Source organism: Cheilinus undulatus, linkage group 17, assembly GCF_018320785.1.
Source record: "Cheilinus undulatus linkage group 17, ASM1832078v1, whole genome shotgun sequence".
Classification (NCBI taxonomy): domain Eukaryota; kingdom Metazoa; phylum Chordata; class Actinopteri; order Labriformes; family Labridae; genus Cheilinus; species Cheilinus undulatus.
The window spans coordinates 16,826,123-16,839,424 of NC_054881.1; the positions used below are offsets into that span (position 1 = coordinate 16,826,123).

Consider the following 13,302-nt stretch of genomic DNA (forward strand, 5'->3'; position numbering starts at 1 on the left):
TAGAATCAGAGGACAGTAGGGATGAGGGGACAGGTTAAAATTATCATGCTGGACTTGAAATGGGCTGTTCACGCCTGATCCCTGTGCAACCTGACAGAGATTGATCAGTTTTGCAAAGAAGAATGGAGTAAAACTGCAGTGTCCAGATGAGCAAGCCTGATTGGCTGATTGAGAGCTATCGACACAGACCCAGTGCTGTGATATCAGCCAAAAGTGCATCTGCACAACACTGACTTGAAGGGGGTTAATATGTATATAATCAAGCTGATTTTGCTGCCATTGCTTGCAAGTGCTGCATTCAGTAAGGACATGACCATTTGGATTACAACATCACAATAAAAAAAGGTTTTTGATTAGACATTAATTTTCAGAATGATGTTAGTATTTTTTCTTTAGTGTTCTTGTCACTCAGCTGAACAATTCTTGCAACATTCATCAATACGTCTGCCCTTTATTTAGACTCCAGTCCAGTCAATACCTTTCATTGTGTTGGACCACATGCTGCATCATGAGACGTCTCTTTCCCTGCGGCTTCAGGACCCATCTCTGAGCTGTTTTCAGCCACTAGTTTTTATTTTACCTCTCTGTTTCCTCTCTGGGACCCTGAAGAATTTCTAACTCTTCCTTCTTTTATGTCCTATTTCTGTCTTTCTCTCAGAGAGACTTTGAGTTGCTTCATTTGTCGGGAGCTACTCTTTTACTCCTCTTATCTCCCTGCATACTCCCTCTCTCATTCTCTTCCACTATTTCTCACCCTTCCTCCCTCTTTCCTCCCTCTCCAGACTTTCAGTGTCTCTCGCTCTCTCACTACATCAACAGCCACTAGGCTGGGATGAGGATGTTTACTTTATGCTTTTATCGTATGGTGGCCTAATGACGCTTAATTGCATAATTTGCTTAACGATCTCGGGGCCTCAGACTAACACAGCACGACTCAGTCGGACGACCTCAGACTGGAAGTGAAGCACTGATGGTCGAGACAAGAAGAGGTAGATCTGGTTGTTGGAGTTTGGATGGTCAAAGTGAGAAGATCAACTCTGGAAAGAAGAAACAGAAGAAAGTTGACAGTAAGGCGGTTTATTTCTGTCAGTTTTGAGTAGAAGTTGGTAGGAAGTCAAAGGACAGTCCTTGCTGAAAGGTTCAAAAGGTACAATTTTAAAAGAGAAGGCTGAAGAACCAAGGGATGTCATGAAGAACAGCAAAAAGTAGGTCTTCTTGGATGTCTTTTTGAAGGAAAATGGATGTGGAAGTCAAACTTTCTGGGACTTTCGATGTGAAGAATAAGACGTAAGAAGAGTAGAGCTGAAAAGAAAGTGTTAAAGAAGAAACTAGAATAGATTGGATTTGACCGAATCGAGGCTATGGAGCTGCTGGAGGCGTTCTACCGTAGGAAGCTTCGGAAGAAGCAGAAGAAGAAAGTCGATCTGGGTCGGTCTGAAGGGGCGCTCTGTCGGTCGCCGTCAGAAGCCAGCGTCAACAGCCTGGCCACCGGTCTCATCACCAAAGTCCTCAGGTTCACTTCCAGGTAAAAGTGGTCACTCACAAATGCTGCATTCCTATTCAGAAAGACGTCAAAGTTCAGGAAAAGAGGTCCAATTATGGATCAAGAAGTCTGAGATAGTAAACAATAGACCCATGGCTGATTAGCGAATGTTTGTCCTTAAAAGTAATTCAAAATAGAGCTCAGAATAATGATTTCCCACAACTACAGAAATTGTTGTTTTAAAAATGACTCAACTTTACATTGAAAAGTCATGATTATTTTTGTTTTATTCCCATTGATTTGTCGGATAAAGCTAGACAAAGTCAAAATGCTTGGTCAACTTAAGATTTTCAGTTGAAATCTGTAAATAATGGTTTTGACCACTTGATAAGGTGCAGAATCAGTTATTTTCAGAGCTGTAATCTTTCAAAAATACGTCACACAATTAAACCTTGGTTTAACACCAAGTCTGATATTTTTTTTCTGTTCATTATGGAAATTCACAGCATGAAATGAGATGGTCTAGTACTGTGAAGAAAAAGCAGTGAAGATGATTTTGTGGTTCGTTCTTAAAAAAGAAAAAGAAAACACGTCTGTGCGTCCATTCTGATGGACTGTTTATCACAGTGTAGTGCAAAGATAGAGAGAAAGTGTGCAAATTCACTCTCTTTGCTATGTTGCTGTGTTCAATTTTTGCTTTTATCTATAATGTTCGGCGGTTGCTATCTACATTATACACAGATAAAGCTTAAGTTACATAAGTGTCAGTTTGAGGAAAAGAGAGAGAGACAGGGCGCTGCAGCACGTCCGGAGAAGGCCTCTCTCTACTGAGTCTTTCCAACCCGCCATTTTCATGGGTGGGCTTGAGGCTGACTGCACCATATGTCTGTAGAAAGCCCTGTACTTTATGCAATATAAATAAATCTGGTGTGACATTTTTACTTGTACATGTCAAGGACATGCTTTTAAGGCTCTGACATAGCTTGTTTGAAAGCAAGTCTAAGAAAAGTTCACAAGGTTTTATTACATATGATGCTACATCTGCATTTATAAACTGTATGGCTTGGGTCTGTTTTTTTAATTGATTATTCAGCTGTAACCTTCATGATCCTCCAGATAAAGAAACAACAATTCATTTTCTTATGACGCTGATGGCCTAAAAGTATTTGTTGGTGAGTTTTTTTTTGTAGTTAAGTCAGCAAGTAGAGGTGAGTGTCATCTGCATAGAGATCGAGTTAAATGTAATAGATTGTCAATCAGAGTAAAAATAAAAGGATGGGGCTCAAAACTAAGCCCTGGTGGATGCTTTAAAAATTGACGTAGGGACCCAAAGGTGAAACACAGCCATGTTTACTTTTTGGTCTTGGCTAACGCCGGGCTGTAACACGTGTTGATATAAGCCAGTTTGGACCAGCCCTACGTGATTGCAAGAACCAGTGTGGATAGCTAAAGATGATAAGACCCATCTCCATGTGATTTTCTTGTTTTTACATGGGGTTAGCATTCATTTTTCTACTTTCAATCAGCTTACTTTTAAAATATTTTAAATAATAATTTCTCCATGCTATATACAGTTATGTGCAAAAGTTTTAGGCATGCAAGGTGCTAAGTATCAAGTTCAACACATATCAACATACGTGCACCACTTGGCAGTAAAGGTCAGTCTCTTTTGTCCTGGCCTTTTCACACCTGGTTATATGCCTCGAGATTCCTGGCGTTTTTTTGGGTCCCTGGGACATCCACGGCACAACCAGGGGCTTGTGCCAACCCGACTTCCTTCTTAGACAATACCCTAGACCAAACTCCACCCTCAATGTTGACTTTACATTTTATCAACTGATTACTTTCCTATGCATAACCCACTGGTATTATGCAAGGACATCCAGAGCACAAACAGGGTTTTGTCAATCTGTCCTGCTTTGTGGTGCTTCAGGTGGGCTCACTGGCCACATCTATACCTCAGCCTCAATTTTTGACCCGAACATGCCTCGAAGTTCTGCAAAGTACTATATATATATACATAAAGTACATAGCTATGCCTCACACCCTGGAAAATTAGGCGTTGGAAGAAAATGATAGGACCCAAAATTGAGCCCTGAGGGATGCCATAATCTGTTTTACTTGGGTGGCACAAAATTTTACTGATTATGGTTGCTGTGTACTAAGTTGAAAGTGTCTATAAGATAAACTGGTACAAAGGAAAAGTAAGAATTACATTTCTACTTCATGTGTATTTACATGATCCAGGTTTAAAATAAAACGATGACGATAAAATAGTACTTATTTTCCATTAATGCATTACAGACAAAAAAACATAACTGTTTAGTGTTTAATTCAAAAGCAATTGCCCCATGATTTATGTGTGCACACACTTATAATATCTAGATGCTTGACTTTGTTTATTCCGCGGCTGTTAGATTCAAACTGACCACAAATCATGTCTAAACTTTACTCTGTGCCCCAAAGCCAACAGAGAGGGTGACTATCTGTACAAGTATAGCATCGATGATAACGCGCTGAGGTATTCCAGCCATGTCCTGTCATTACCCAGAATCCTTTGGTCCATGCAGACTTTCATGTCTCTGTCTCCTCCTGACTCTGATACAATCTTTTCCTGTTTATATGTGTGGATAAATACAGAGCAGCACAACATGTCAAATGTGAAGAGGATGAGGGGAGAGTATTTTGACTCACCATATTTTTTTCCAACGTCTCTGTTACCATAACAGTTTAAATAATAAACATTCAAATAAAATGATAGGATTTCCATATTATTATAAAATTTAATGGCAAGCCTCAGATAAACCAAATATTATCAAGATCATGTGGTTTATCTAGCTGTATAAGATTGTTGCATTTACTTACTATTTATAACCTTTAACTCAGTTTTAATTTGTTGACTTTATCATTAAAACACTCTCTGAATGATTAACATAGACTCTTCTATGTTGTTTGGTTAACTGGAATGGAAAACTAGAGCTTGCATGAGGTGTACAAGTGATGGTCAGTGGTAGGAAGAAATACTTAACTGGTTTCTATGGTAGTGTGATTTGTAGAAGTCCCATGAGCAAGGAACAACCATTAGACCCATTGGACTTTGACCAGTGAAATTAAAGGGATGTTTCAGTATTTTTGTACTGGGATTGTGTGAGGTACTTGGCAATAGTAGTGCCATTAGCCTACAGTGATTTCAGTGAGCGTTGTCCCTTCATACAGGACATGCTGCGGGGAGCTAGGCTGTACAGCGTAGCAGATGGGTATAGTTTCACTGTGTGATTTAGCCAGTTTAAGGTAAAAAGGGGCCAAAAAACAATGTTGGCTCAATTGTGCACTCTATCAAAAATTTCTAAGTGTTTTATTTTTCACCAAGAAAGCCTTTATGTTTGACATTTTTTTTGCAATGCGAGCTTCGGCTACCGGCTACATGTTCTTCCACCTCAGTGTATCTGAGAAGTAAGTAGCCAATGACTTTAGCTTGTCTTTTATCAGCCATTAGACTAATGAAGCCACAGCCATAAAACTTACCTGGATGACAGATTTTCAGTCATCTCTTTTGGTCGGGTCGGTTTCTCCAATTTATCTAAAGAAATTTGAAGAAGGTCCATAAAACAGACCGGGGACTCTGTATATTTGTTGGCTGTTTTTCTGTCAGGCTACATGTGGACTAGGCCTCTGACTTATACCTGCTGTGTTCACACTTTGACTTCATCTGACCTCACTCAGACTTTTTACAGGATGCTGCAGGGAAAACATTTGTCGTTTTGGCTCACACATTCACTCCACCTATGCAATGTCAGGAAATATTTAAGTGTACAGTGCATGTGTAACAGTGGCTTTAGGCTCCTTCCATGCTGCAGGGATCTTCATTCAAAGAACCTTTAATGATTAGAAGAATCAAACACTGAGCAGAGTTTAATATCAGAGCCATTGAACTATTTCAACATCAGTTTTCTTCCTGATGTGTCCTCCCACAGTAACAGCAAAAAAACACAGCTGCAGACCCTCATTCCACAGAAGTCTGACTCACCTTCTGCCGCTCCCTTACTCTGGAAAACATGCTGAAATACTTTTAGCTTCATAAAGGCTCCTAAAAAGCTATCTGAGAGGTGCAAGGTAATGCATAAGAGATGGGTGGTTTGTAGTGGTAGTTTAGTGGTTTTTCTGAATTCTTACTGTGAAATCTGCAGCAGACGTGACACATTTTCAGTCATCTGTCCTGTCAGTGTATTCAACTGCAATTGACCTATAAAATGAGCCCTTAAAAATTCATTTGCATGCAAATTTTAGATGCAGATGCATCTGATTGTGCTGATGTTGATGTTTCTTTTCAGCGCTTGATGGTGTGACACTTCCACAATGCCGACATTTTCTCTCATCTTTGACCATTTTTTTGCATTTGTCTGAAAAGAAAACCAGTTGAAAGGTTTTTTTTGTCAAAAAATGCCAACTTCATGTCAAGAACCAAATTTGACAGATGTAAGACATACATAGTCTACAATAGGGTGGGCTTAAATCAACACAAATCAAGACCTCACTTTAAAAAAATGTAACATTTCTTTCAGATCATTTTATATGACGGCATGTCAACTCCAGTCAAAATAAATGAATAAATAAAGAGGTTCTGTTGATTATCATGGGAAAAGAATTTACTTTCTCAGGTTTAAAAGAAATGTTGATTTATGGGATCCAAAAGTTTGATTTTTGGAAATTATGAAGTCAAAAATATCCTATTACATTAAATGAAATCATGATGTGGTTTTCCCTGCAAAAGTAATGCTGTTTAGGGCCTTCTCAAATTATAATTTTTACTTGGACTAATCAATAAGAAAGAACTCATGAAATTAGCCCAGAATTATCAAACTATCAGTTTCATTTGGACTTATCCCACAGCTGTCTTCAGTTCATTTCCTTGTACATTTACCGCTTTTAAAGTTATATTTTCTATTTTAAAAAACATATATTTTTTCAAGTTTTTAAAGTAAGTATAGACATGACTTTGTAACTCACAAATTTCAAAATTTTTGTGAGTTTACAACTTTTAAAACAAAATAAAAATCAGAGTTTTGTTTCCTGATTTAAGACTTTATGATCTCAAAAATTTGAAGTTTTTTCTCAAAAGTAAACGGATCCTGTTTTTTTATTTTTATTCAGTGGCCCTTTATGCTTTTGTACTTTTGACATTTTTCTCTAGTTAAGATGTACTTTTGGGCTTTTGATGTATATAGGACAGGACAGTGAATAGGGAAATCAGAAGGAGAAGGAGAGGGGCATTGACAAAAGGGAAAGGAGCTACAGGTTGAACTTTAACTTGGGACATCCTAAAACCAAGGCCACTGGTGCCCCAATTATTCCAGATTTTAATCGAAGGCATCAGTGTCATCAAATGATTTGATAGTAAATGTGATTCAAGCATTGCTCATGTACAAACCCTTTTGTTTGTGTTTAATCCTCACAGGCACCGTGAGCCGGCGTCCCGTCCTCACTCATGGCACTCAACAAAGCTCGGTGACGTACAGCAGGATCTGGACCAGGGAGGGATGGACACGATGAGCAGCGCCTGGCACCACGGCTACCACGCCAGGTCTGCGCTTAAAAACAGCTATGATGATAAACATGCGCTCATATCTATATTTATTTGATAGCTTTGGTGTAGAAATCCAGCAGAACTGTATATAAACTAAACCGAGGTGGTGATTCCTTGGATCCTGGTTTTTATTTCACTGTTTTTAATCAGACGCTTTGAGATATATATTTCAGAGAGAAACATAACGTCTCAGGTCTTATCTTATCTCTAACAGACACAGACCAGTCTTTGCTCTTGACTTTAAATGAGTCCCACTTCAAGATATCACCTATGAGAACAACTTTTACAAGTTTTACTCTGCATTTGCTGCTTTTTAACACCAGTTAAACTTCTAATCATGATTACTGTGTTTTTATGGAACCTTGCAGTTGTTTTTAATGCCCACGCCCTTATGGATGACAGTAAAAAAAACACAGCAGCGGTCTGGACAAGTAAACCATCTCTTAAGAAACAATACCAAGGAAGTTTTATGATCCGTAATTATGACATGATGCCATAAAAGCTCCACTGAGTTTCACTGAACGATGATAGTGCTTGCTTAACATTTGTTCTTAACAAAACTATGCCTGTTTTTTTTATGGTAGTAGGAGCAGAGATGAATCAATATGTGTGGTTGTCAGCTGTTATCTGTTTAAATGATGTGACCTTTGCCTGTCTGTGTGTTGTGTTAAATCACAGCTCTTGTATGTTAAAAGTTCACCACTAACAGCTCTCTATAGCTCAAAAAATTATATTAGTCTGCACTAAAGTGGACCTGCATCCCCAGAGGTTCTTCCAAGTCTGTTAGTAGTAGTGATACACCATGGGTTGCACAGTTCTGCAGGGGTTGATTATTGCGTCACGGTAAGAAGGTTCCTGGTTTGACTCCTAGTCAAAAAGGGCATTTCTGAGTGGAGTTTCCATGGTCAGTCATGTCCCCTGACTCTAAATTGCCCATAGGTGTGAGTCTGTGCATGCGTGTTTACCTCTCTTTGTCAGCCCTGTCATTAACTTGTGGTGTCTCTAAGGTGTAACCCTGCTAATAGAGTGGTCAGATTGGCTTATCAGCTCGGTAACCCTCACTTAATGACAGCTGGGATTGGCTCCAGTCCTAACCTTGCAAAGCAGATGGATACGCCCGTTTCCTTGTTTTTCACTGGTGAATCCATCTTGTTAAGCTCCCGTCTGAACCGTGTGGGCCCCGGTTAGACAGTGACAGGACCAATCAGTGACAAGGGGCAGTACTTTCAGGCAGACGGAGTCGTGACGCAAACAAACAGCAGCAGGAGCTGGTGCAGTTATGGAGGAAGAGATTAGCGTGGATGCTGCTTAAGCGCCAGTTTTATCAGAACTTGATGACATGTCTTCATGAAAAGAAGTACAAAGAACAGCAGTAAGTTGTTTTCTTTTCAAAAACAACAAACGTTGAGTACTTACATGTCTATTGTCACCATGTTTCGCGTTATTCCTTACTAGCTGCACGCAAAGCTCGATAACAGCTACGTCACGTGTTTTGTTGCTCTTATTGGCCCGTAGAGATGTGACAGACAGAACGTTCATTCAATCAAACTCCGAGTTTTTTTCAAATCCTCTGCCTTTTCTCAAACATTTCCTATTGAAGCTTTCCCAGATGGATGTGTGAAACACATCCATCTGGCATGTCAGGTTACTCCAGTCCACCATGACCCCAAGAGGAATAAACGGTGGATGAATGGATGGATGAATAGGGATGCACTGGCTTAACATCAGTATTGACTGATATCAGCCCCGTTGACAAACATCATCCATCACTAAATATTGTGGCATGACCAGATACCAGTAGCCTATGTTTATCTGTTGTATACAATCCATTTAATGCTGAAATCTTGTATGAATGAATCAAACAAGAGATTTTTAACAGGCCAGAAGAAGTCACCTGATGAAAAAACTGTTCTGTGACCTTCAGAGTGGATTAACATAGCTTGCAGCCCCTAAAATATTTTGTTTCAGTTGCTGTCTTCAAGAGCCTCCTCCCCACAGATTGGCTAGCTGAATGGAGAAATATCCAACAAAATTTCCCACAGTCCGTCACTAACATTTTAGTAACGTTAAAAAAATACTTGGAGCGAAGATGCCCTCTTGGTTTAAGGCACGCCCTATGTGGCCCGTGTTCGAATCCGACCTGTGGCCCTTCCCTGCATCTCTTTCCCCACTCTCTTGTCCCTGTTTCCAACTCCATTCAGTGTCCTCCTCTATCAGTAAAGGCACAAAAAGCCCTTAGTCTATCTTCCTCATTAAGAAACGGTTGTTGACAAACATTTTGAGTCATAGTTTTAGTTGATGAAAATAACACTGCTATCAGTATGCAGGAGAGCATGTACAAAATGACTCACTGACATCCAATGATCCCTGGTTAATGTAAGAGCATTTACACTTTTCTTTTTGGAACTTCTGCTTTAAAGAGCCTCTACACTTATCCTCAAGTTTAGCTACTTTATGCTATGTACTTCACATCCATCTGGGCAACACCCCACAGCCAGCGTTTGGTAAGGGCAGAAACTTTCAAAAAATTCTTGGAGGTTGATTGCAGGAATGTTAATCTGCAAAAATCTAAACTACATTACGTTAGCTCCACAGGCAGCTGTTATTGTTGTTCACCAACAGTGGAGCAGTCAGTAAAATTAACTCTTGCCAAAGTCAGTCAGGAAAGAGGGAAAACATTTTTTAAATAAGGAAATCTTTCAGTGTGGTTCTTTGCTCTTCCTTTCGAAAAAGAAATGTTGTCCAGTTCTGAATTTACTGCCACATAGTTTCATCCATAATAATCTCTTCACTGGCCACCATTGTTTACACAGTGGTTCTCAAACTGGGGTCCAGGGACCTCTGGGGGGCCATGAGCCACAGCTTGGGGGTCTGCGAAATAATTCAAAATAAATTATTAAAGTAATGCCATGTCATTAAAAAGCAAATAAAGTTTGAGAAACCCTGGTTTACAAGCATGCAGTCACTTCAACTGAACACCTGTAACTAGCACCTCTTTTTCCTCAAATAATGCATATTGGTGCAATCATACTCTGAGAAAAGCATTTCTGCTCAAAGCTGTGTGAGATAGATCAGCCTATAATCTGACCAATCCAATCCTTTGGCAGGTTCAGAAAAGTATTTTTGTTGAAATAATCAAAATGAATTATATAGAAGACTTTCAAGTAGACCAAAAACTGAGGCTGAAGTAAAGTGATAGATGTGACAAGTTAGCTGCCTAAAGGGGAACCATTGGGCTGGACAGAGGATTTGCACATGGCTCTGAATATCCTTGCATATTATGAGGGGCACTGGAAAATAATCTGTGGAAAGAAAAACAAAGTCCACACCTTAAGGATGAAGTAAAGACTTATTGTGGTGAGTAAGCACAGCTAATGGTACTCTCACAAGCCCCTGTGAGTGTACCAAGGGCCCAAAAACTGCTGGCAGTCTCCAGACGTATAACCAGGTGCAAACACTGTTTGCCAGTGAGGACATGAGCTATTGATAACAAATTTGTTTTTTGAAAAGGCTGTAAACAAGTTTATTTCTGCTTTAAAAATCAGCATTTTAGCATGGGTGTTAATAGGACCTTTGAGGCTTTTGGAGCCAGCCTCTAGTGGACACTCAAGGAACTGCAGCCAATCGCAACTCTTCATTGAAGTCGATTTTCAGTGCTGAAGGTTGATGCTTAAAATTAAGTCTTTTAGTAAGATAAGATGAGTACTGACCTGCTTTTGGAGATGGCCTCAAGTGGTCATTCATGGAATTGCAGGTATTGGTAGTTCTTTTGCCAGTCTTAACTGGCCACCTGTTATTTGACATAACTGAGACTTTAGTTGATGTTTTCATGTAGCGGTAGAGATAGTATTGCGATCTATTGATTCAGGGGCCCTTGATTGATAATATGAGAGGGTAATTATAATCAAATTTTGCTTCCTACAGTAACATTTGTTCCACTGCTACAGTACTTTTAGTCTTCTCAGTTACACAAACACGCCGGTAGATAATAGCCATGATTTAGTGTTGTGCTTGTTGTTTTCGCTGTGAGCTGAAGCCGTTGGTCAGCAGCTTTTTGTCATCAGAGTTACATCACTCTTTCTTTGAAACGGCAGAGAAGGATGAATGAAACTCTGTGACGTGGCCGTGTTGGGTGGACGGGGCATTGACGTCGATGCCCACAGAGAGGGGCATTCCTGGTGCCCTTCCCCCTCCCCGCATGGTCTCTCATGGCAACCACCGCCCCATAGACAGACACAGACACAATAAACAGGGGTCTGAATGAATAGTTTGTGAAAACTCCTCTACGGCACAGTTTAAGTAGAACCGTATTTTTTTCAACGCAGGAGTCAGAAAGAGACGGTGATACAAAAGTTAAAGAAGTTTGTGACACAGGAAAAGAGAAAAAGAGACGAACACAGACAGAGACTGTCCTCTTTTTCAGAGCAGTAATTGGGTTTTGTTCGCTTGAGAGATTTGGTGGGTCAAACTGTGACGTGGACACGCACGCACACACAAACATTTACATTCCAGTCAGTTATCTGGGGTGAGGTAACAGCAGCAAATTACCAACCTTACAACCAACTAGCCCTACAAATAAAAGCCTTTCAGACATAAATCTGATTAAATCTGGCAATCAAAGTTGAGACTTAAGATTTGCATTGCAATGAGACCCTTTAAGGGGACCGTTGCAGCTTGAACCAGGTCGACTGAAAGTGTTATCTGCTTTGATATATACAAGGTATTATGCTGTTATCTGTAAATTACGTTAAATTACTCAGAGCTGCTATACCTTTGTATAGAGTTGTATACTCTGGCTTTTGTTGTTGCCCTTAGCATGCTCTCCTTAAAGGGGTATGGCAGACTGAAATCATTTGTCGCTAATTCTACTACTTTGAAGTACCTTAAACCAACCCTCTTCAAAACTGACTAAATCAGGGGTGCAGATGGCCTGGTGGTTTGAGGCCCTATGTGCGCTGGCGGCCTGTGTTCGGATCTGGCCTGTGGCCCTTTCCCGCATGTCTCTCCCCATTCACTTGTCCCTGTTTCCAAATCTGTCCACTGTCTTTTTCTATCAAATAAAGGCAGAGAAAGCTCAAAATAAATCTAAAAAAAGACTAAATCAGAGTCAGAATCAAAATTAGAATTGGGTTTTAATACAAGTACATTTTTACGAACAAGGAATTTTACTTGGTGTTTAGTGCAAACAAGTAGCATGGACAAAGAATAAAACTATAAATAGGCTAATGAAATTAAGATAAAAATGTAAAATATTGGGGCACAGATGGCCTCGTGGTATAAGGCACGCTGTCCACTGCCCACTGCCCACCTCTTTCAATAAAGGCATAAAAATTTCCAAAATAAATCTTAAAAAAAAAAAAACATATATATATATATATATATATAAATAAAATATATATATATATATATATATTTATTTATTTATTTATTTATTTAAAAAAAAATTTTTTTAAGGGATTAGACGTAAATCAATTGCTATAGAAAAAAACTCTAAACACTTAAGTCTGTTATAAATAGCATTATTTCATGTTCTGATTCTGAGGTTCATTGAGAGTCTGCAGGGGGAGGGCTGGAGTACTGTTCATTAGACTGACAGCAGAGGGGAAGAGATTGTTCTTGTAGTGGGAGGTTTTAGTCCATGTCCAGGGTGAGAGGTGTCAGCTGCAATTTTACCTGCGGGCTTCAGCGTCCTGCAGGTGTATGGGTCATGGAGAGATGGTAGATTGAGGCCAGTCACCTTCTCTGCAGAGTAAATGATATTGTTTCTGTACCTCACTGTGGCTGCAGCTTACCAGACTAAATATACCTTTTGTCAACAATTTGTAAGTTTGTATGATGATTAGGCCACATTTTCATTGCTACTACATGAGTTAATAAAGATACAATTTGAATTCTGTATCTGTGTCCCTTAGTGCCTCGACAACTGACCTGTCTGGTGGGTTCGACTCTGGCGGTGGCTACTTGAGGAAGAGTCCAGACCAGTACAGCTCCAGAGGCAGCATGGAGAGCCTCGATCCTCCTCAGTCGTCCCACCTCCACTCTGGAGCTCAACAACACCACCATCATACCAACAGTGGACCCCACCCAGCCTACTCCTCCTGCCAACAGCTGTCATCTGCCAGGTAAATTTAAATAAAAACATTGACTGTTATCTTCTGACAGCAGGTTTAGTATGTTTCTACTCTAGCTTAGCCTGAAGGCTAAAAGAAAAGCTGGACAAAGGAACAACCCACCT

The 13,302-nt window shown here is 39.8% G+C and overlaps 1 protein-coding gene across 5 annotated transcripts in view; it reads left to right on the forward strand.

Moving 5' to 3' along the window:
- Window positions 1-13,302, forward strand: part of shroom3 (shroom family member 3) — a 79,424-nt gene that overhangs the window by 35,615 nt on the left and 30,507 nt on the right. For 4 of the 5 annotated variants that reach the window (XM_041810472.1, XM_041810471.1, XM_041810473.1 and 1 more), the window contains exons 4-5: window positions 6,939-7,064; window positions 12,980-13,189. In XM_041810472.1, the coding sequence (XP_041666406.1) occupies window positions 6,939-7,064; window positions 12,980-13,189 (336 nt within the window). Of the gene's footprint in view, window positions 1-823; window positions 1,526-6,938; window positions 7,065-12,979; window positions 13,190-13,302 lie in introns of those variants that run through there. The other variant, XM_041810475.1, reaches the window with a different exon arrangement.